Raw genomic sequence first — 23,591 nt, 5'->3', positions numbered from 1 at the left:
TGGGAGCGGGAGGGCTCCCTTCCTCCAGCTACTGTGTACTGGGCATCAACGGTGTGCAGGAAGCCCATGCGAGGCATTGTGTCTGGGAGCGAGGGTTTGCAGAAGGCGAAGGACATGCCAAGTGGCAGAGCCGCAGAGCGGGACCCAGCCCAGACCTGTCTGACCCCACGGACTGTTCTCGACCTCTCCCCTTTCCTGCCTGCAGAACCGTCTCCACGGCATCCCCACGCCTGCCTTTCTGTGGGGTTCAGCCCGAGGCTCCTGTGAGACTTACTGACCACTGCAGACTGCCTTTGCCGAGCTTTGGGCAGCGAAAGGTGTCAAAACCACCCACCCTGACCCCCGCAGGTCCCCGGGCACGTGCAGAGCCCACAGTGTCATCCTCCACTCCTGCCGTGAGCTCCCATCCATCCTTCCACAGCTTCAGAGGCCAGCTGAGGCGCATCGGCCCCCTTCCCCTAAGCACTGACCACCACCAGTTCCTCCCTGAGGCTGTCATTTCTGCCTTCAGGTCCTGGCTTCTTATCACCCTGTTGTGTTCAGTAAACTCTCTAGACCCTTCTCCAGCTCTGCCCCACCTACTCTCCAGTGGTCCATGGGGGCTCAGGAAGAAGCCACATGCCAGGGATGGTTCCCGGAGCCTGCAGCACGAGGGCTCACCAGCCAGCCAGGCCCAGGCTCTCGATGCTGCAACGTTTCCATTAACACACCTGAAGCAGCCGAGCAGGGTGGACGCTGGAACCTGAGCTTGGGAGTCAGAGAGGCGTGTGTGCATGTGTGTGTGTGTATCTGGAGTCAGAGAGGAGTGCACGCGTGTGAGTGTGTATCTGGAGTCAGAGAGGAGTGCACGCGTGTGAGTGTGTATCTGGAGTCAGAGAGGCGTGTGCATGTGCATGTGTGTCTGTTCTCCAACCAAGAAGCCATATGGGTCACTTAACCTCTCTGACCCTCAGTTTCCTTAATTACATAATAGGAAGTGACATAATGGCATCATATGTAATATGGTAATAACATATACACAAAATAGCATTATGGCTGAGAGAGATTACACGTGCAAACGCTTAGCATCAGGCCTGACACAAGGAAGTTCTCAACGAGTGTGAGCGACCACCATTCGCTGCACCAGGTCTGTGAGCAGGTGCTCTGAGGAAGCAAGCACGTGAGGCTGGAGGAAGCCTGAGTCTCTACAAATGGGGACTGCTAACTTCAGTCCTGAGGGACCAGGGCCTCCAGGGCCGGGGCAAGGGGAGAGTGGATGGCACCGAGGCCTCCAGGTCAGGGAAGCCTCAGGGCACAGGGAGAGCTGGGAGGACTCGGAACTTCCTGTCCCTGAGTGACAGCAGCTGTCCAGCAGATGGCAGTCATGGGCTGTGACACGGGAGGTGGCCAAGGAGCAGGGGACCTGGGCAGCAGCTCCAGGTTAGCCTCGGCAGAACGGGCAGGTTTGGACCCGAGAAAGAGGCAACGAAAGAGGGCCCTGTGGGGCCCCGGGGGCTTCCTGGGCCCCGGCTGCAGGGAGGGACACTCGAATGGGTGCACCTGTGGGCCCGTGTGGTCAGAGGTAGGAGCCGATTCTGTGGCGGATGTGGAGTTTCCATCTACAGCTGGGTCTGCCGGCAGGCGGAGTGGCTGTGCCTACCCGAGGTGGTCCATTTGAGTCTGGATTCCCTCAAGCCCTGCACACTTCGCACCCATCACCCTCAACGCCCCGGGGCTCAGCTCTGAGAAGCTGCAGGTGCCAATGGTGTGGGTCTCTCTCCAGGGGCCTGCAGCTCACTCCCTCCCCCTCAGGGCATGTCAATTCTTCCTAATTCTTCTTCAGAATCACCCAGCAATCCCACTGCCATGGGGCAGTACCCTATGTTCTGGGCACTGCATATAGTCTCGTCAGCCCCTTTACAGACAGCAAAGAGGCTCAAAGGAAGCCTTGCCCCAGGTCCCAAAGCTAGGACTCGGCAGAGCAGGGCTGCGCACCTCCATCGCTGCTGCCTACCATGGCCACATGGCCCCCTGCATGAGGGCTGAGTGGGCAGGAAGGCTCCTCTCTCTCCTGGTTCCGGCAGGCTCTGTGGCGTGAGAGGTGTGGAGCCAGGGTGGGGGGCCCAGAAAGGATATCTGTACTGCAGCTTCTTGATGAGCTCCTCGGGGGTGATAAAGGTCCTGTAGGTGGTCAGGAAGGCCTCACAGTACAACACCAAATCTAGAGGGAGAAACAAGCGATTAGTGATGCCTGCCACTGGCAAGGGACAGAGCCAGGCATGCCTGCTCCAGGTATCTGCCACCCCTGATCAGACACTGAGAGCTTCTTGTCCGTCCTAAGACTTGACAATTCAGTGTCTTAATCATCACGGGCATGGAGAAAATAATTCAAACTTGTCAGTAGGATTTTGAAGCTAAATCATAGGTAATACGTTTAGATGGCAGGGCCCAGGAACAAAAATCTTGGGAACTTCCACATACTGAGAGACCTTAGAAAAGGGTGAAGGGGCACAGTTTGACACGCTGCTGGAATACACACGTGCATGCTCAGGGGCCAGGGAAGGGCCAGGCCCACAGGGAGGAGCCTCGCCAGCAGTTGGGTGGGACTCGGGCTGGCAGTTTCCACCCACACCCTCCTTCCCCTTGGAAGGGCTGATTCCAGCCAGGGATTCCCAACCTTTCCAGAATCACAACAATCCCGTTTATTTGCGATTGTGACGCACCCTCCCAAACATGCAGTCACTGTCACTAAAGAAAAAAGGGGTGGACTGTTTTAAATGCAGGACACTCCCCAAGACAAAGGACCTGGCCGAGCTTGTGAACTTCAGAGTTCTTCTGTGCTGGAGCTGAGGTTCAAGTCCTGATCCGCTCCAGTCTGCGCCCCTCACTGTGAGGCTGAGCAGCACACAGTGCTTACCCTCTGTTCCCTGCACACAGACCCCTGTGCCCTATCTTCTCTCACTTGCCCCCAACTCCGTGGGTGGAGGAATCTCAGGGAGCCCCACTTCTCCAGCTAAGCATTACAGCTTGGCAGAGCCCTGGCTCCTGTCCCCATCCTTGCCGATCACTCCCCGGACAACGAGAAGATGACGGACACCTGCTCCCGCAGTTGGAGTCTCTGTGGGGTTGGGCCCAGCTGGTGGAGCAGGTGTTGTGAGGGAGGCTCCCAGGTTGGAATCGCAGCAGGGTCCAACAGGACTGTGCTCAGGCTCCTTCCTGGACCCCACGCCCCACCCCTCAGCTCAGTGTCAAGTTTAGACTTTTGTCTAAGAGGAGCTGGGCACGGAAGCAGAGACGGGTCCAGCACAAGCTAACTCCTGCCTCTGGAGATCAGATCTGTGTCTGCAAGCCCCTGAGCCGCAGGGCCTGCCAGTCGTAGTGCCGCAGGTGCGGTCTCTGGTCCACAGGAAGCCAGCTGCCCAGGGAGCCTGCTGTGTGGCCCAGGGCCTCTGCCTCAATGATCCATCCCAGGTACAAATGACTTGGGTTCGGTGAAGCCTCAGAATCTTTCCATTAATAAAACCAAGCAGAAGCCCCAGCAGGCAGCAGAGGCTCTGGCCAGGCAGTCAGCATGGACTGGAAGGTTCCTGAGCAGGGCTCCCTTTGGCCTTGGCCACAGCTGGCCGCACCTGGCAGGACAGTGGAGTTCACTGCTCAGAGCTGAGGACTGGAGCCAGCTCCCACTTCAGCCCTTCACTTTTGGACAAAAATGGAAACTGTTCCTCATGCCTGGCTGAGGAAAGAGCTCTGACCCGCCTGGCATGGAGGAGGGTTTACTGCAGAAGAGCAGAGCGAGGGCTGTTTCTAAGGAAGACAAGGAACGCCTCCTGAGCGCTCCCTTCATGCAGGCACGTTTCATGTCGGCTCCTGTAATTCCACCACCACTGGGCATGTGAACCTCTTCAAAGAGCGGAGGCAGCGGCGGCCGGGAAGGGAAAGGACGTGCCCTCGGCTGCCCGAGCCTGTGAATGGCCCACCCAGGATTCGAACTCAAAGTCTCCAGGACTGGGCTCTGCCCTAATCAGAAGAAACCAAGGGAAAAGAAACCCTGGAGGGCAAAACAGTGGCTGCGGAGAGTCTGTGGGGGCCATTTCTTCTTTTCCTCTATTATTCAAGTTTTCTGCAAGGTAAATGTTATCTTGTACTACCTTCCATAATTTAACAATTCCTAGAACCATTCTGTGTAACATACTTTGGGAAATCTGCTGTGAAAACATAGGGACGAGGTCATCTACGAAATGAAATTGATGGGTTAGCGTTTCAAGATTGGGGTGTTTTAATTCCTTCCACAACTTACTTTAACATTGTTGTTACCTTACTTCCTTAATAATTTTTAAAAATGTAAAAAAACAAGTGTGGGGGGAGGCTGGGCCCAACTGCGGGGGCACTGGCAGTAGGTCCTGTAGGTCCTGGGGCCATCAGCACCCTGCCCCAACAGAGGACAGACTCAGAGCGGGAAGCAGAGGGCCTGGCTTTGAACGCAGGCCACCTGTCCCCCAGGGTGGGCTCTACCGACGGTGACTCAACAGCACCAGGACCATCATTCCGACCTGCTCAGGGCTGGGGGAGGGGAGACGAGAGTGTGGTGGGGCCGAGCGATGCTGCGGCTTCAGCAGGACCAGCCAGATCCAGTGAGCTCTGACATGGACAAGGGCCACTGCAGACAGCACTGCTGTACCTTTCCTGTCTGTCTCAGTAGCGTGGACCAGTAGGATATCTCCAGATCCTCCACGGACGTCTGGCCCGTCGTCACCCTGCAATGACAACAGCAAAGGAGCGCACGAAGCAGAATGCAGCTGTGAGAAAGCTGGTTCAGGAAGTCATGGGCACGGATGGGACGACAAAGACGCTGTGTTGTGGGACCCCAAGTCTCCTTTCCCCTGCTTTCCCTTAGCCCAAGAGCAGCACAGCTACAGAGGCCAAGTCTGTGCGCCCAGCACATCCACCACTCTGTGCTTGGCAGACGGGCACAGCTCCAAAATCATCTGGGGGTAGCTGGCCCTGGGAGCTGCCCAGATGCCGGGACACAGTGCTCTAATGACACAACTGCGTCAGTTCCATCTGTCTCTGTTCACCTCTGTTCACCCAGAGGGGCGAGGAGGGAAGTTCTCACATGCTGGGAATGGTGGGACCCCATGGGGAGGCAGGCAGGATTATTTCTAAGTACATTCATCTTCCTAAAACTGCAGCAAGCTGCCCTAAATCTCAGCGTTTCCCCAGATGGAAGGAAAGGTCACTTGTCGTAACGTCCCGGGTTCTCCCAGGGAGCCCTTCTTAGCATCATGAAGATGTTCAATTACACCTGACATTGCTACTATGACCACTGACCACTGCCTGCCAATTAAAGAACAGGTCTATGTCCACGTGGGCAAACAGAGGCTGGAACCCACAAACCCGGCCTGGAGACAAAAAGAGCTGTTATCAGGGCCAGGAATGGCAGGCCTGGCTGCACACCACTAGGCCTGGCCCTGGGGCCGCAACGCTCCTCACTCTAATTCTGAAGGGAACACGACCCACAGCCTTTGAGCCACTCCTGGCCTCAGCACTGACTCTGGGGGACGCACTTGCGTCGTGAGGGCACCAGGGTTTTCAGCCCTGGACTGCAGCATCCTGAAAGCGTCTTGGATTTCCAGCTGGGGGCGGGGTGGCTATGCCCATGACCTGATATTTCCGAAGAAATTTCTGGCCAGGGTCATGAATCATAACTTCTCTCAGAGAGGAGCCCACAGTCCTGCCTGCCTTCCCCGGCTCTGCCACGGCCAGCTGTCTCAGCCTGCCCAGCACTGCGCAAGGGCAGTGCCTGCCTGCTTGTCCAGGTGTCTGGAACACGGCCACTTCCTTGGGGGTGGGCAAGGCTGGTTTACTAGGCTGCCTCTCTGTGTGTCCAGAATCGCACGGCAGGAGGGAGACGCAAGCTTTCGGGCTGCCCTCTCTTACTTGACAGGGTTGGGACTGTTTTACCAGTGAGGCTCTTCTGACAAGGCACAGGACGGAGCTGCCACAGTGGCCAGGCCTGAAATTTCTTAGTCGGCTTGTGTCTCCCCATTCAAACTACAGTGGGCTATCTACCAGTAACAACATAAAAACATCTTACACTAACGAGGGCTCAGTACGCATGGGGTCTGTGCTGAGCACCCCCATGGATTCCAGTCTCACAACACTCGCCGAGTCCCATCTTTTGGGGCTTAGAGATGTTACATAACATGCCCAAGATCACTCTCTAGAAGTGTCAGCAAAGGGGACAGGACACTCTCAAATTCATCCATTTGCCCGGCATCTTTTCACAGCCATGACGGCCTAGGCATTGGACCGGGATAAATGAGATGCAGAGCTCAGAGCCTGGGGCGAGCACCCAGGGGTTCAACGCCTCGCTTAGGTCTTTCTGTTTGACACACTTCAAGGTTACATTCTCCTCAAAGCCCCTTCACCCTCCTTATGGGCCAGACTCAGCAAAATTAAGGCCTGTGAGGGACTTACCTCTTGCTTGAGTGTCAGCCTTGCCATAATTTCATTGTGGTCGATGAGGGACAGCTCGTCTACTTCCTCCTCCGACTGAGCTGACTCTGGAGCATCTGGTGACTTTGAGGCCCTGGAAGGAGAAGTGGTTTGTGTTGCAAGCGTCAAACAGGCCCTGGGCTCCAAGATGCCTGGAGGCCGAGGAAGAGTAGCCGGAGCACGAGAACCGCATGAGAGAACTGCTCCTCTGAGCCTGTCTGCCCTGAATTGCAGCTGTAATGGGCAGCCCAGACTTGCTTCCCAGGCCCACCATGGGGGGTCTGAGCAGTGGACAGAAGCCAGGACGCAGCTGGGACTTTTAGCTCTGCTTCTGATGAGCTGTGTGACCTTGGGAGATTTCCTGCTCTCTCTGCATGTTCCATCTGTAAATGGAAGGGTAAGCAAGATCAAGAAGGTTCCATCGAGCTATTTAACCAAGTGATGGTCTCAGTCATCTTTGTGGAGGCCCACTGTGTGGACAGTCAGTATTCAAGGGGAGGAACAGCAAAGGGCCAGCAGGACAGGAGAACACGTTAGCAAGGATCTGAACGTCACGCCCCAAGACTTTCCCGAGGGCCATTTCTCCATGGGACTGAGGAGAACCATGAACCAGGGAGACCAGCTCTTGTCCTCAGGGTGCGGGGTCTGGCAGGAGAGACAGATGTTAAAACAAGCAGCCGGGGCAGCAGCAGCACAAGCAAGGCACCCAGCCTAGTCTAAAGGGCAGGGCAGGCCTCCTGAGGATGGGACAGACAAACTGAGACTGAAGAGCTGAGTAGGAGTTTGCTTGTGAAGGGGGACAAGGAGAGAACCACCCGACAGAGGGTGTGTGCAGGGTGGCTAGGGGGCATCCCAGGGGCAGGTGGATGCTGGGTCTGTGGGCACTTTGCCATCCCCCATATTCTCGTTTTATTCTTATGACCCTCATGATGGAGCCTGGGAGGCACTGGCCGGCCTTGTGGTCATAGGCCACATTTTTACCTAAGTTTTAGTGCCTCCAGTAAGACAACATGAAGGGCCAGAGTGAGACCATATGTGGCCCTTGGGAGGGTCTCTGCCACACGTCTTGTCAGTGATCAGCCTGCATGGAAAGAGGATGACATCCTAGTGATTGTTCTAACCAGTCAATGTGCTCATCCTTCTGCTTCTTTTCCAAGGACCACCTGAACTCTGAAAATGGCACTCTCAGGTCCAATGAAGTTGGAGACAGAACCCATGAGCAGCTGTCATGTGGCACAGACGCTCTTTGCCACCAGGTGTTAAACCAGGAAACCCATTATCACTTAACACTTGGGGAAACCTCAGTCAGACAGAGCAGTGGGTAGGCAGCCCTCTTCAAGGGGCCCCTATCAGTGCTTCCTAATTTCTTTCTATCTCTTGCTATTTTTACCACCTCTCCAAACATTTATGCTTAGGCTGGCAATGACCACTGGGTACCGCTTGTCTTTGCAACCAGGACCCCAGAGGTAACCGAACCTCGGTCTAAAGAGGGAGGAAAAGCTTGAATGTGTGGAACACGGCACGAACGAGGTGAAGTGAACACAAGGTGCAGGTGGTAGTGCTGATTTGCGGGCCCTATACATTATATTTTGTTGAGTGTATACTAGAGCAATTTACTATGGCTATCTAAAGCTGGTCAGGTTTGACTTATGCTAATATTGAAAAACATTATAGGAGATTAAAGAGACATACAACTGAATGCAATGATGACTCCTGACTGAGCTTGGTTCCAAAAAATTAAATTCTACCAGACATTTCAGGGAGAAGTGGGGAACTGGAAGATGGTTTGCATATCAGATGATATGAGGGAATTTATTATTAATTTTCTTAGGTGTGATAATGGCATTGTACTCAGATAGGCGTTTTAAGGTTTTCAGGGGGCACACTGAGGTACTTAGGGGCTGTCACGTTTGTAACTTACTTCCAAATGATTCAGCAACATAATGTACACGCTACATCTAGAAACTTTCATAATAAAAGGTTTTTTGGGGGGATCTTTTATATTCCCTGTTGCACTTGAACTTGGACAAGAGGCTAAGGAAGGTTGGTCTAGGATGTGAAAAAGAAAAACCTTCGTGGGTAATACGTGTGCGGATAATCAAGAAGTAACGGCAGATTGTATGTTAGGACGAAGGCCTGTGAGGGGTGGCATCATTAGTGATTTTTCTTGCACTTTTATGTACTCTCCACGTTTTCTACCCTGAGCACAGATAATTTGGAGACTCAAAAAAGGCAAGAATGTGGACATAGAGTGCCTGCAGGCCGGGTGTGCAGGCCGGCAGGGGCTGGTGCGCTGCTGTTGGGGGTCCCAGCTCCACTCGGGCCCTTCCTACCTCTCCCTGCCGTCTCTGCTTTCCTTCCCCGATGCACCGCCGACTGATGGAGGATCTCTGGGATGTCCATCTTTCACAGCTGGTGATTCCTGAAAAGAGAAGTCAGCGCTGGATGTGTGACAGGTGCCCCAGGCTGGGGCTGATCTGCTCCCCAGAATTCCTGCCTGCAAGTGGCTTCTGAGTGCAAGTTCCTACAGAGCAATCTGAGATGTGAACAAGTTAACCATGGATGCGGCTCATTACACGGGAAGCACAAGGCCCTCTTCAGACTAGCATCTTGCCTTTGAGAAGAGTGAAAAGTGCCACTGCTTATGACCTTTGTCAGCTGCCAACCTCGATGAAGCCATTCCAGCCACCTCCTGGAAGAAAGGACTGTCACAATCGCTACTACTCAGGCAAGCTCAGCTGGGCACTGTGCTAAGGGCTTTGCAAAGCTCTTCTCACTGGGTCCTTAGCAAGACCCTATCCATTAGCTGCTGTCGTCATGCCCATTCACACACGGAGAGACAGAGGCTGGGAGAAGTTAAAGGCCCTGCCCAAGACCACACAGCTAGAAGGCTGCAGCCTGGACTCAAACCCAGGGTCGTCCACCTCCAAAACCTGTGTCCTCAAGCATTGTGCACCGCTGGGGTGCAGCAAACTTTTCTGACTTCCCAGTTAAAGGGTCTTCAGGACTGCAGTGCTCGCTTGCCTCCCAGTTCCAAGTCCAGAAGGTCTAGCTGCTCAAGTGCACGCGTGCAAACCCCATCTCCTCCTCCAGCAGCCTTGCTTCTTTCCGGGAATCTGGGCCCACCCCACTCAGTGACAACACGGCCCTCCGGCATCCCTGGTCTGCCACCGAGGCCACGGCAGAGAAGGGGGCAACATGAATACATGGAGCATCATCATGGAGAGGGCTCCGAGGGGGAGAAGTCAGCACTGAATGTGGTCACAGATAGAGGGGGAAGCCATGGAAGGCCAGTTTGGGATGGACTCCACTGTGTGGAGGCTGAATTGGATGATGCCAGGGGCACAGGTCACCAGAGGGGACAGGTGAGGTGGGGACACCAGGGGAGAAACAGCTTAGCTCCCAGGGACAGGGTGCAATCCCACTGGAGTCAAAATTCTGCAGTGTTCTACAACTTGCTAATGCCTGATGTGGGGCTTGCCTTGCGTGGACATCTAAGATCCTATGGGGATCCCCTTGAGGGACCATCTTAATGGCAGGTGACCATGCTTTTAATGGGCTGCCCTTTTTAATGATCAGCCCTTTGAGCTAAATCACTAGGGAGGATGGAGTCCTCATGGCACCCACGCTCAAGGGACTCGTCCTGCCCAGGACTGGGGTGGGGGGGGGGAGAGGGCGGGTACTTTTGAGGTTTTTGAACTTGCTCATGCTTTGCAGTAGCAAAACCTGGAAAGCCGACTGCTCCACAGAATGGCTGCACCTCAACTGTGTCAAGTCGGGACAGAGTAAAACAGGGTGGCCACGGCAGGTAGTCCCCACTCTCTCAGGACGGGGAGGTATGCATAAACACAGCAGGGGCTACCTGCCAGGCTCGCCAGCTTCTTTGGAAGCAGTTAATGGAGGAGTGAAGGAGCACGCTGGGGAGGGAGAGGAGACAAAGGTTTGCAAGGCTCAGTGTTGGAGAGAAGAGTACCTCCCTCTGGGTGAGGGATGCAAGATGGAGCTCAACACTAGGAGATGGGAAGGAAGAAATCCCCAAGAGCAACTGGACTCGTGGCCAGGCCAACGCCAGGCTGCTCCCAAAGATTTCCAGAAGACCCACTGGCTAGGCTGGAGGAGCACCACACGCACTGAAGCGAAAGCGCAGGGAAGACGGCCACCAGGAAGCCACGTCCTCTCCCGGCGGAGCCGAGCTGGCTCCTGGCACAGCTGCAGGGGGCCCAGTCCACTAGTGACCGGGAGGCTCAGCCAGACAGAAGCAGGGGCCCAACCCCTGCCAGGCCAGGCCACATGCACGAGGCAGCCCCGAGGTTACTTACTCCTCGAGAGGGAGCCAGCTCCTCGCTGCTCTGGCCAGAGGAATACAGATTGACATATTCACCCTCACCAGCTTCCTCACTGGCGTGTTCACTCTGGGGGAGACAGGATGAGAGGAGACGCACATGGGACAGGCTCTCTAGCTGGCCCACACGCTCAGAGAGGGCAGCCCACGGGCTGGCCCTGACCAGGATGCTCCTCTCATGAGAAAGAGAAGACGGCAACAGCGAGCACTTGGTTCTCCTTGGGGAGCTCTCCCAGGCTCAGAGAACAAAGCTGCGTTTGCCCCTCTTGCCTCTGTGTCACAGGGGACCCGTGTTTCCTTCTTCCCCAAAGATGTCAAGGGCCTTTCAGACTGTCCTGGAGGCACACCTCCCTACTCTGCTGCACTGAGGACCACAGGGGTCCCTTGTATGGGGGCAGGCGGTTGTGGAGGGAGAGGCAACACATCCAGACCACGCAACACACTGGAGAGCTGGGCCCCACCTGCCTGCATCTGCTCTGCCCCACCTGCTCGTCCACGTCTGCTCCCACCTGTGGGGGCAACTCCCTGTGCCCAGATGCAGTACTCAGTCCACTGAACAGACAGGAAAGCAGGTCCTCCGTCCTCAGCACCACATGCAACGAAACACACAACTGCCTTTGGTCTCTGTCAGAGATCTTTGGACCTTGCTTCCAAAGGTGTTTGTATCTTTCTCTAAAAACCACCAAACAGAAAACTAGCATTTTCTATCGTATGCTTATGATAACTGTCTCTAAATGGTCACTCTCCTTCTGTAGAAATCAGATCCCTACTGTGATGGGAATTCTATATAGAAGGTTCGATTTCTGTTCTGGAAACAGACAGGCTATCATTTCCCCTTGTGACCTTCCAGAGACCTCAATCCAGCTACGCTACTAATGGGCACCTGCCAGCAACAGACCTGACTGCTAGTGAGGGAGGAACAGTGGTACTGCTTTCTCAGAACGTGCGGCCCCATGTGGAGCGGGTGTGTGCTGAGTTCTCACCGAAGGCGTCTGGGGCGAGTCAGTGAAAGAGGTTTCGGAAGGAAGGCAGACAGTGTTCCCATGAAAGCTGCTCTCCTGAGAAGATGAAAGAGGCCCGTCCACGGTGCTGGGAGGCGGACTGGCTACAGTTGGCACCACTAAGTCAGAGCTCTGAGACGGGTGCACAGGTGGGAAATGTGGAGAGGAAGAGGAGGTAGACGGAAGGAAAGGTGGAACGGAAGCTTGGTTGTGAGGCACGAAATCCTGGGAGTAGGACCTAAACACAGATTTATACTACAGAATCAAAGTGGAAAACAAACACAAAAACGAGAGGATGGGAAGAAGAAAACAGACAAAAGAAAAAGCAGTTAGATTAACTCAGCTGAGCTGCGACAGGCTGTTCACAGTAATTCTAACGAGGACCACTGACCAGGCCAAACCAACCCCCGTGGTCCTCTGGCCTGAGGTCCCCAACCCAGCGCGTCCTCCCTTGAGAGGGGCCTGAAGCCTGACTAGTGTCATCCTCAGAGCCTAAACAGCAGGACGCGGGTGCCCCCAAAGGACAGTGAGCCCCACACGCTGTACAGTCCCGTCCTTTGCTTTGTCAGAGATTTAAACCCACACAACTCAGTCTACGCCTTTGGTCCTTTTGGGAACCTTGTGGCTAAATTCAACATGACACCTGGTCATATTTACCTATTTTGCATCTTTGGGACAAATCTCTTCAGTTTTATCCCTTCAAAGTCAAACACTGCAGGCTTTTAAATAGTGTAATCCACCTCAAATCCTTTCGGAAGAGAAGGGCATAAGCCTTAAAAATCATTGGAAGAATTGTGCTATCCAAACACTAAAAGTTTCTACGAGTTCATTTCTCTTCCTCCCCAATCTTTCTTTCTTTTTAACAAATGAAGTGATCTTGTGACGCCTCTGATGTCACCTCAGAGCTGCAAGGTTACACTCTCCCAAATTCTCACTGAGAGAGAGAAATCTGAGGTCAGGCTGAGAAGCGACAGCCAATGCCCACAGCTTCCTATGCTGCGGGAGGAGGGCCTGAGGAGCTCTGGGACCATGACCACCAGGCTCAGAATCTGACGACGTCTTCATGTCCTGCGAGGGGTCTGCCAACACGCTGCTGTCACAGGGAAATGGGAGAGAAGCGTGTGGAAGGGACAGTATCTGAAGGCCTCGCCAGGCTCACTTGCCCACTATAGATGCTGAAACTTGACAAAAGTCAAACCCAACACAAATGTGCACATTCACTCAAAGGTCCTCTGCATTTTGGCATGGGATTTTTGGAACCCGTGGACAAAAAACAGGAGGAGGAAGCAACGCAATTTTAAACTAACAGGTTAAAACTACCCCTATCTTTCAGCGGCGTTGCAAAGCTACACTTTAACCTGGACAAAGAGCTGCTGTAGCTCAAGGGACAAGCAAGCGCTCCCTTTGCCCTGCCTGCCGCCAGCCCCTTCCCGGCTGTGCGGACCAGGGTCCTTGCCCTCCTTGGTGAGGCCAAGGCCCTTTCACCCCCGCGAGTTCCAGGAGCTGTTGGTTTATATCCAGGACACTGCCCTAGGTACCTCCCCATTCTTACGCGGTTTATTTCCCCATCTAACTTACAAACTCAAGGCCAACCCTCATACAGGGTCAAATGAATTAGAAGTGCCAATATACAGTCTGACCAACCGACACTGAGGGCTTGGATTCCTGCTAGAAGTGAAGTTCTGTTCACATCCCTTCTTTTTAGAAAAGCTGGGTGAGTGGACCACTGGCTCAACACCCCAGCTCAGCTGCTCCCATCCCGAGGGCTGTGGAACCTCAGCATCCGCAGTGCCAGCACGAGCCAGGTGCCACATTTTGGCCTTTCAGAGAAACCGTCCAGACCTGGGGTGGTCACCCCGGGCCTTGCTGGGGATGGCAGCAGGCTGAAGTGTTGGGCTTTTGGGGTCCTCCATTTCATCTCTGGAGGATGCTCTTCCACTAGTGAGATTCTCCCACTGGCTGGGAAGGTCCATAGAAGACAGTGAGTGGAGCCCATCAGCCAAGGGAAGGGATGGCCCGTTCCTGGGAGGCTACTTTGAGAGAACCCCCACATCATTGCTTCAGGCAGTGACCTCAGTCTCATGCGGGAGCTCAGTTCTCAGATTTGTCAGATGCTCATTCCCAACATGGAGGCAGTGCCATGAAATCTGCTAACAGATACCTCTCCCTTGTCCGTGAATCCGCCGAGTCTAAGATTCACGTTCAATGGCCTGAATGTTCATGTCCCTCCAAAAGCCAGATGTTGAAATCCTAACCCACAAAGATGAGGGGGTTAGGACAGGGGGCCTTTGGGAGGTGCTTAAATCACGAGGGTGGAACCTTCAGAAATGGGACTAGTGCCTTTCCTAAGAGATGCCTTGCCCTTCTGCCATGTGAGGATACAACAAAAAGGCTCTGACTCAGAAGAGGGGGCCCTCACCCAACCACACAGGCACCCCGATCTAAGAAATAAATTTCTGTTGTTTATGAGCCATCCAGTCTGTGGTATTTTCTTATAATAGCCCCAATGGACTAAGACAAAGGCTGGCTCTTTCTGGAGTCCCAGCTCTGTCCTCATTACCGCTCCCCATGTATACACACGAGCACTAAGGCAGGCCCTAAAGTCACTGAGCACCGGACACACACACGAACAGCTTCTGTGTGACCACGAAATGCGCTCGGGGTGGCAGGCTCCCACTCATGCCCGCCTGTTCTGGGAGATGGGACACAGGTAACTGCTAAGAGGACGCATTCTCAAGTCACAGGGACCTGGGCTCGGGTCCCGGCCTATCTCTTTCTACCTGTGTGACCTTGGGCAAGTGACTTAAGTTCTTGAGCCTCAGTTTCTTCACCTGTAAAATGGGGATGAAAACAATGGCACTCTTCTCAGAGGGCCTCTGTGTGGATTTAATGAGATGACACCCTGTAGGTGCCGAGCACAGCACTGGCATGTAACAATGTCAGCTCTCCTCCCGTGCCCTCCAAAATACCAATCTGGGAACCACTCTAAATAACAGGGCTGAGGCGTTTAATAGGGGTCCAACACATACTTAGTGATGAGGGAATATTTAGGAATGGATTCTAATATTAGCATGAATTAAAGTACCTAGAACATTGCCTGACTCACAGCAGTGTCTCAGTTTTCAGTGTGGCAGGGCCAGACCGGCTTCACTCGCTGCCCAGGTGCAGGTCTGCAGTGGGAGGCTAGGGAAGGAGGCTCAGACGCCACCAGGGGTGTGGACCCCAGAGGAGCGGGGCGGCCAGCAAGGAGACAGGAAGGAGGTCTGGCTTCTCTTGAACAAAGCGTCCTGGCCTGCCCTGCCCTTCCCACCCGCCTCCCTCCTAGCCTGTGAGCAGCTCTGGTATTCGAGCTATGCAGTCATGCTGGGACAAGAGCCAAGCTTAAAAGTACCTTCAAGGGGGTGGGGAGATGCAAGGGGCTGCTCTCTAATCACCAGAGAGCGCACAGTGCCCCTCCGCAGCTCTCCAGAGGGAGGGCCGCCTCCGGGCTCAATACCATACCATTTTCAACAAGTCCAGTCTCCAGTGATTCCCCAGAGAAATACTTCCAGGCCCTTTAAGTTCGTATTTATTCATATGGGCAGGGAGAAAGGCAGAGCTGGCCGCTGAACAGAAACACCACTTCACCACAGCCCGGAGTTTATTTTAGGATCTGGCTGGTGCCGGCTCTGCTTCTGACAGAGCTGCTGCACTCTCCGCAGCAGGAATTTTTATTTATAGCCACAGTAAGACTGTTTGGGCTGAGGATTTTATAACACGAGGGGCTGCCTGTCTGGAGACTGCAGAAGGTCTAGGCGTGCCAGAGCAAGTTCCTGGGAAGGGAGAGCAGTTAGGAGGGGGGCCTGCCCCCAACGTCAGCCTGATCACACAGTCAAAGCACCAACAAGGACCGTCTCATGACGATGACGACGGTGATGATGACAGTTACTCTTACTGAATGCTTCCTGCTGGTCCGATGGAACCTAAGGGTTTTGCAGGCATCATCTCACTTTTACACAAAATGCTGTTATGATCCTCATTACAAAGATGAAGAAACAGGCTGGAAGGCCAGGCTGGTAAGAGATGGTGTTGAGACAGCCCATCCCACATTCTTTGAGTATTCTGAGCACGTGACAGTCCCTAACCATGCAATCCCACGGCTCTGCAGGATATAGCCTATCAACCCCACTGGATCTCCTTAGTTGAGCGTTCTCTGATGACCAGCATGCAAAAGGCAGTGAGCTGAGGCTTAATATACATGCCAGGGATGCAGAGGAAATATCTGCCCTCATGAGAGATGCAGGAAACAGCAACTCACTCTTGAAAACACACACCTGAAGTAACCAAGAGTCTTCTGGTGTAAAGGATGATGGAGGCTGATGACCTTATATGTCAGCGTGTGGCCATTCACACACTAAAAGGCACTCAAAGCCACGCGAAGCTGGCCAGGCACCAGTTTTCAGTGACACTTTCTCTCCATTATAGTCCTGGCATGAAAAATGACTAGGGATGGGCCCTGTGTTGTGTTGGCAAGAAAGCAGATCTTTAAATGAAGAATTCTGATTCCTCAACATAACAGACACTCCATTTAATTCCTTGGATTACCAAGAAAGAAGACCAAGGGTGCCACAGAAGGCAGTCAGGGTGCCAGCAGCTGAGGGCTAGCGATACAGGCCAAAGGACCTTGATCGGAATGGCTGCTCCACAGTGACTTGAGCTCTAAGCTTTGGAGAACTTTCAGCTCTACCACTTATGGGGAAATGTGATCATCTCTGTGAATGGACTCACTGTCGTGTGAACTGTTTGGGAAGGAGAGAAGCTGCCAGAGATCGGTGATTACTGCAGACTCCTGGCACAAGCAAGGCTTATGACTCCAGTGTTTTTGGATGCTACTTGGCAAAACAGATAAGCTACCGGACACCTGGTTTTCAGGTTTAAATTTTTATCCATGCTTTGTGAGAAAGCACTGAAGGGAAGCTGCTGTCCTAGTGTGGTTTGGGCTTCCTTCCCTTGCAGAGAATCACCGGGAACCACACAGCTCAGCACTGGTCCTGGGCTCAGAGCAGGCTTCCCTCACCCAGGGACTGTGAGTGTCAACACGATGTGGGGCTAAGTTATTTCTTTCAGGCGGAAGCCAAGCTTTTAGCCGCTGCACAGCATCCCACTCTGGGGCAGGGAACTCCTGGAGAGGGGCACATCTGATCTGGTTCTTAGAGATGGGCCATGAGCACTCCTCAGTCACCAGGAAGGACCCTGGATAACACTCCTTGGCGCTCCATGTCGAAACCAGAGGGAAGACTACTGGCTTTGTCTCCTCTCTCCTTCCTCCTTCCAATTAACTGCGTGTTTACGAAAGCCATCCTTTGGGTCTAACCTAGGCCCAGAGGCTCCTTCCTTCTTTGATGCCCTTGTGTTCATTTATAACAACTATGTTTTACATAATATTGAAAGAGGACTTTCCAAAGCCAAGCGGCAGATTCTGAGGCTGAAGCAGAAAGCACCTGCACGTGAGACCTCTCTGTGCTCCTGTCAAGGAGGGGAATTTTGTTGGTCGTATTGTGTAAATGAGGAGATAGCATTCATCTCATCCAGGAAAAGCAACATCAGCACCATACTGGGTCCAAAAAATATCTTCTCTCTTTTTGAATACATTTCTTGGTGGAGTCTATTTTTTAAAATCATTTGAAAATTCTAATTTGTATTTTACAACAAAAGATGTAAAAGAACAAAATGTTTTGCTCGGGAGAATTTTAGGTAGCAGAATGGGCGAAACTAGAAATTTATTACATTCTTCTTACGTGACATATTTTCTGCAACCTGAATCTCAAGATCTTCCTCGAAAACACTACATTTTTGACCGATGGTTTCATAGCTAATTATTCTCTTGCAAAAACCTCCAACACACTTTCGGACGCTCTGCATATTCACTAAATATTGACCTTAAGAGCATCAACTCTTTATAGAAAGATTTAGTATAGATTCAAAAACAGTTTGAATTCTGTTCTAGACATCTGACTGAACTATTTTTACTCAGTTTGGATTTACCCATGACAGGGCTCTAGTTTATACTTAGACTCTGTTTAGAGCCTGAAGCCTCACTGTGTCATGTGTCAGAACAGGAAGGACAAGATGCACCTCTCGGTACCCAGCCTCTGCATGGACTTTTCATTTTACCTAGACTTACAGGTCTTAATATCTATTTACTGGCAATTAAGCAGTTCATAAATGTCAACCCAACACAGTATTTTTCACGATGGGCATCTGGAGTCTAACCTTAGCTCTAACTTAAGACTCTAAGCAAATGGTTCAGAATCTCTATTCTGGTTTCTCCATGTCTAGAATGGGGGTAAGCATTCCATCGCAGAGCAGTAAGGAAGGGCCCTTGACAAGTACACAAGCAGCCTGAAAACATGAAGTAAAGGCAGCAGGCAATGTGTGTGGACCCCTCTTTGGGTTCCTGTCACCACGTGACCGTCACAAAGACCAGGGGGGTCCATCTGGTACCTGGCCAGATGGACTGTCGTGGATGGAGTCAGAAGTACACATGCAGCAAGGTGCTACAGTGAATTTCCCATGTCTGACGCTAGTCTGAGAGCACTGACCATCCAAAACGCCATGAGCATCAACAAAACAAGAGTCAGGAAGCCTTTAGAATGAGGTGCAGAAATGGCTGAGTCAGAGTGATTGCTTTTGTGAGCCCCCAAGGGGAGGATCTCCAAGCCCTGGTCCAGCTGTTGGGCTGTGACCAGTCCTGCGTCCTGGCATGGCCCCTGCTGTCTACCGCAGGCAAGGCAGGCTCACTCCTGGGCTCAGGTGGGAACTGTCTCCTCCAGGGCTGGGCCTTTAGGCAAAGGTGGGCTCTACACTCTCCCCTGAGGGTCTTAAAAACCTGGACAGCGTGCTGGTCTGCATGAAGCTACTTCCACAAGGCTGGGTCAAGGCTCAGAGTGGACTGAATCCGGACTTCATCCTTCAGAGGCAGTACTGACTGCGCAAGCACCCTGGGTCTTTCAGGAAGGCTGGAAAAACACAGGGTAAAAATACCCAAGGGGTCAAACTGTATTTCAAGGGCCCAGCAGACAGGAACTACTTGTGAAACTCTTGGGCCAGACAGCCAGCAGCCAGACCTCCAGGTCAGCAAAGAAAGAAAATGAGGAAGAAATCAGGTTTTCGGCCACAGCTTGGGACCAGTGTGTTGACTTGTGGGAACAGAGAGGCTATCGTGTGACACTCAGCCTCAGGCTGCTCTGATGAAATGCTGGGAAGCAGGGAAAGACAGATGTGATGGCGGGGTGGAGGGAGAGAGCTAGAGGCCTCTCTGGTCACTGCTCGCTGCTTTTGGGTGAATCAAGACGTTCCTGGTCAGTTCCGTGTCACAGAGCACCTGCCACTTGCTGTCTCACCCTGAGCCATGCAGCAAGGCAGCAAGTGCGTAAAAGGTCAGCCCCTGCCCTCAGAGGACTGACAACCTCGAGAAAAGGAACCTGAGCATCACAAAGGAAAGAAAGCAACAAGCTCCCGATGTGATGATAAACACCATTACTATGCCTCCCTGCTGCCTAAATGCTGGGTGTGTCTTGTACATTACACGCTTTCCCTGCACTGTCCTGTTAGTCCTCACAACGAATGCATGCCCCCATTGGAGAGATGAAGGAATAGAGGCCTAGTGAGCTGGGGACGGTATGCTCAGGTCCACACAGCAAGTAAGGAGAAAACATGGTGGGGAAGGAGACAGGGGAAGCCAGGAAAGGTGGTGTCAGAAGAGAGAAGAAAGCAGGTGGGAGAGTATGACGAGCTGGTGCCAGCAGGAAGTGGAGGGTATGCAGGTAGTGGGCACAGGAATGGCTAGGCAGAAGCAGCCGGCAAGGCCTCAGAACGGGGACAATGCTGGATTGATACCGCAGTGACAAGGTGGCCCTTTAGTCTGACCAGCACTGAGAAGGGGACATGGCAGCAGGAAGTCGAGGAAGGAAGCCACAGTGGCCATGCTGGGCGGGGAGGAAGGGAGCGGCGATGGGCTGGAGAGAAGTGGACCAGCTCAGGGCGCATGAGGGGAAGTGCAGCAGGGCTTGGTGAGTGGGTGTGCCTGTGTCATGTGTAAACGTGGTCTGTACCTGGTGGGGGAGGAAAGACAAGATGACACCTCATTTCTTACTTGGGCAATTCAGTGGATGGTGGAAACAATCACAGAAATAACGAGAGGGATTTGGCCGGGCAACACTGTATGAACACCGACTGGGTGCCAGTCACGTGTTAGGCAGGTGGGGCTCTAATTCCTAATCCCAGGGAGCCCCAAGTCTGGCCAGAGCCACCTGCACTTGCACTGGTAGACTACACTCTGCGGTTAGGCCCCTAAGAATGGGGAAGTGTCTGAGAGTCCAGGACTTCAGGGTCAAGTAATCTGAAACGCCCACACGACACCTGGGCCCCAGCAGGCCCAGAAGGAACATGCAGCCGGGTGCCGGAGGGCCCTCAGACGCTCTCCCACACGATGGCAGCAGGGCCCTGGTCTTCCCGATGCTGAGAGCGCCAGGGGCTGCTCTGAAGGAAACCCGGGAACATCAGGCAGGCCCCTGGAGCAAAGCCCCACCGGGAGAGATGCAGCCTGAAGAGATAGCTCCCCGTGCTTGGGCCACCAGTGCTGCCCACGGACACCCCTCTCATCTCTCAAAATGGGGCAGCTCTAACCACAGCAGGAAGCTGTAAAGATAAGACGAGATCCGGCAGAAACAAGGGACAGAGGCAAGGAAGGTGGGAACTTATCTTTCCAACTGGAGGACACAGAGCACGCTGGGCCAAGCAGCGCGAGCACCCCACGGGCCTATGGTCCACTTCCCTCACCGTACGCCATCGTCTCTCCTTTTCTCTCCATCTCCTCTCCCTTCCCCTTTCCTGTCTGGCCTTTAGACCAGTCAGAACACCAGGGTTTCTGTGATGGTTGCTGCTCAGGGCTGGTTGGTGACCAGGAGGTTGAGGAGGGGGCAGAAAAAGTGAGCGAGTGACAGATGTACTAGCAGACCCTCAGGACCCACCATGTGTCCCAGGGAGCAGCCCTCGCTGTTTCACAGTGAGGGGATGGTGTGGCAGAGAAGCCCAGAGTCTACGAAGCACAGGCCCTCTGTTGAGAGCATATGTGCCGATGTATGAAAGCCTGGGTCCAACATCTCAGAGAATCACTCTCTGTCCAGAATGGGGGACCAGCTGCTTTACAGGTCATCCCCCTTTAAACAGAAGTCCTCAAGATAATACACTTGACTTTCTTGCCCTGAAGATTTTTTTAAAAGCAAATGACAGTTATTATGAATATTTCTCAAGTTCTTCTCAAAACATGGGTCTTCTAACAGTTTTACTTATCCAGAAATCATTCTGGAAGCCAAGATAGAAAAGAAATATTTTGACAAATTTCTAGCATCTGAATAGATCTCTTGGTGAGAGTAAATATCCCTAACTTGCAGTTAGCAAGAAAGGATGCGCCATGGGGCTGGCCCGGTGGCGCAGCGGTTAAGTTCGCACATTCCGATTCTTAGCGGCCCGGGGTTCGCCGGTTCGGATCCTGGGTGTGGACATGGCACTGCTTGGCAAGCCATGTTGTGGTAGCTGTTCCACACATAAAATAGAGGAAGATGGGCATGGATGTGAGCTCAGGGCCAGGCTTCCTCAGCAAAAAGAGGAGGACTGGCAGTAGTTAGCTCAGGGCTAATCTTCCTAAAAAAAAAAAAAAAAAAAGAAAGGATGTGCCAGAAAACAGTTTGGGGGACCGAGGAAGGTCATTTTTGTAACACCAGCACTGCAATACCTGAAGGTCACTGGCCACCCCAATGGTCACGGACCAATGCTCAATAATAACTTGGTTAAGGGTAAAGTGAACACGGATGAATCCAAAAAACTTTCTAGATTCGCAGTACTGGGTTCAGACCAGAGCACATGCAAGCCAGAAAAAGGACAGGAAAAGGAAATGCAGAGGGGAATTCAGTGTGGAGGGGGAACGGCTGATGCCGGAGGGACTGGAGCTGGAGTGGAGGAGGAAGGTGGGCAGCCAACACGGGCTGGGCCTCAGTGAGAACATGGCAAGCAGCCAGAGGGTACGAGCCACTGAGGGAGAGTCTGGGGACAGGGCAAGGGACCCCGGCACCATGTCAGAAAGCTGTTTCCAGGAGGGCCTATCACTCAGACACTTACAGCGCTCTCACACATCACGAGGCCTGGCAGAATCAGAACAGGAACCTTAAGTCTGCCTCCTGGGCCCGGGGGGAGGCTGCACCCAGCTCCCCACATCTTTCCTGCCCCAGTCATTCATCGTTTCCCCAAACACCTTCTTCCACGAAACCAGCCTTAATGCCCCAGACATCACCCTCAGGTCTGTGTAGCTGAAGGATTACGGCACAGGCCAGGAAGGAAGGGAAGTCTGTGGACCAGGGGCTAACACTTCTGTGGAATGAGAGCTAAGCAGATGCAGCCAAAGACTGCAAAGAGGAGAGTGGGCACCACCCAGGAACAGGAGTAGGAACACCCAGGAACAGGAGTAGGAACACAGCTGGGGACAAGCGGTGGGCAGCGGGGAACAATGAAAGCCCAGCCTGAGCCCCCGAGGGAGCAGCTCAGGAAGCAGCTGGTTTCAGTTAAGGTGTAGGGGCGAGTGGCTGATCCTGAGGACACGTGGAAGGGCTGGCTATTGTCACTCCCCTTCAGCTGGCTCTCCCATGACTCAATCCTTGAGTGCTTACATTTGAGGAAAACTTCCAGAATGCATGTGAGGCTTTCTAGCCCCCATCCTCAGGCAGGTCCCTCGGTGTGGAACACCTTTGCCTTGCTTTCCTTGACCTTTACCTCCCTGAAATCCTAACGGCCCTTCACGCCACAGCTCAAGCACCACCTCCCTCACAAAGCTCTGCCTGACCTCATTGTGGCTCCACACCGCGGGGCTTCCACTGACTGGAGCTCTTGTGCCCTTCCTCACACCCCACTTTAGCATGAGTTTCTTGTATGTCCATCTCTTTCCGCCTCCTGAATTGCAAGTGCTTCTCAAGGATAATGGGTGGTCTTCCTTGCCCTGGATCCTTCTTGCTGCCTGACCCACACAGGAGAAGCCCTGTGCTTACTGACCCTGGGTCTTCCACCAGGACCGCGGGAAGAGAGCCCCCTTCAATTTAAACTGGTCAGTGAGGTTACTGCTCTCCAAATTCCCTTAGCAAGAGGTTTCCAATGGTTAGAATCTTCCGGCAGAGGTAACAGGTCACTGGGCCAGGAGCCACACGAGGTGTCTTCAGATTTGACAACTGCTGTATTCCTAAGCGGCACCCTTTCAGGATTCCATGTTGGACCGATGCCACAGGCCCAGGAGAGAGGGAATGAAGAAGTCTGGGAACAAAGGGCTGCTCTGATAGCAGTCCACAGCCCTTGGTCCGGGCCCCATCTTAGGATGCAAGCAGAGAACACATGAAGAATATGTTGGAATCACACTAAATCACTTCTCTGGGGTTTCAGCATACCAGATGCCAAACGTTCCAAACATTTAGGCTACTACTAAGCGTTCTCGAGGCCTGGGGGACTTTCCTGTTAATGAAGTGAAGCACCTTTATCAGCTCCCTCTCCGTGGGCTCCTCTGCTGCCGAGGACACGGTATTTCTGCTGCAAGGTGTCTTAAGACTCCCCCATGTCTCAGGGATGAAAACTATGATGTACTCACACCCAAGCTTAATTAAAATGCCCTCAAATTTTCTTTCACTCTGTAGCAAACAGCCCAATTCATTGAGCAGTCCAAACTGCTCAAAAGGGATATTGTAGACAGTCTTAGG

The 23,591-nt window shown here is 53.1% G+C and overlaps 1 protein-coding gene across 15 annotated transcripts in view; it reads right to left on the bottom strand.

Moving 5' to 3' along the window:
* Positions 1–23,591, bottom strand: part of RAPGEF1 (Rap guanine nucleotide exchange factor 1) — a 137,122-nt gene that overhangs the window by 10,174 nt on the left and 103,357 nt on the right. For 8 of the 15 annotated variants that reach the window (XM_070518479.1, XM_070518480.1, XM_070518482.1 and 5 more), the window contains 6 exons: positions 11,800–12,072; positions 10,794–10,886; positions 8,808–8,896; positions 6,457–6,568; positions 4,658–4,733; positions 2,116–2,200 (listed from right to left, as the gene is read on the bottom strand). In XM_070518479.1, coding sequence (XP_070374580.1) covers positions 2,116–2,200; positions 4,658–4,733; positions 6,457–6,568; positions 8,808–8,896; positions 10,794–10,886; positions 11,800–12,072 — 728 coding nt within the window. The remainder of the gene's footprint in view (positions 1–2,115; positions 2,201–4,657; positions 4,734–6,456; positions 6,569–8,807; positions 8,897–10,793; positions 10,887–11,799; positions 12,073–23,591) is intronic. The other 7 variants (XM_070518483.1, XM_044778519.2, XM_044778523.2 and 4 more) reach the window with 3 other exon arrangements.

This window comes from Equus asinus, chromosome 10 (assembly GCF_041296235.1).
Source record: "Equus asinus isolate D_3611 breed Donkey chromosome 10, EquAss-T2T_v2, whole genome shotgun sequence".
Classification (NCBI taxonomy): Eukaryota; Metazoa; Chordata; class Mammalia; order Perissodactyla; family Equidae; genus Equus; species Equus asinus.
The sequence above is the reverse complement of the archived record's forward strand: the minus strand, read 5'-3'. Positions and strand labels throughout refer to the sequence as shown.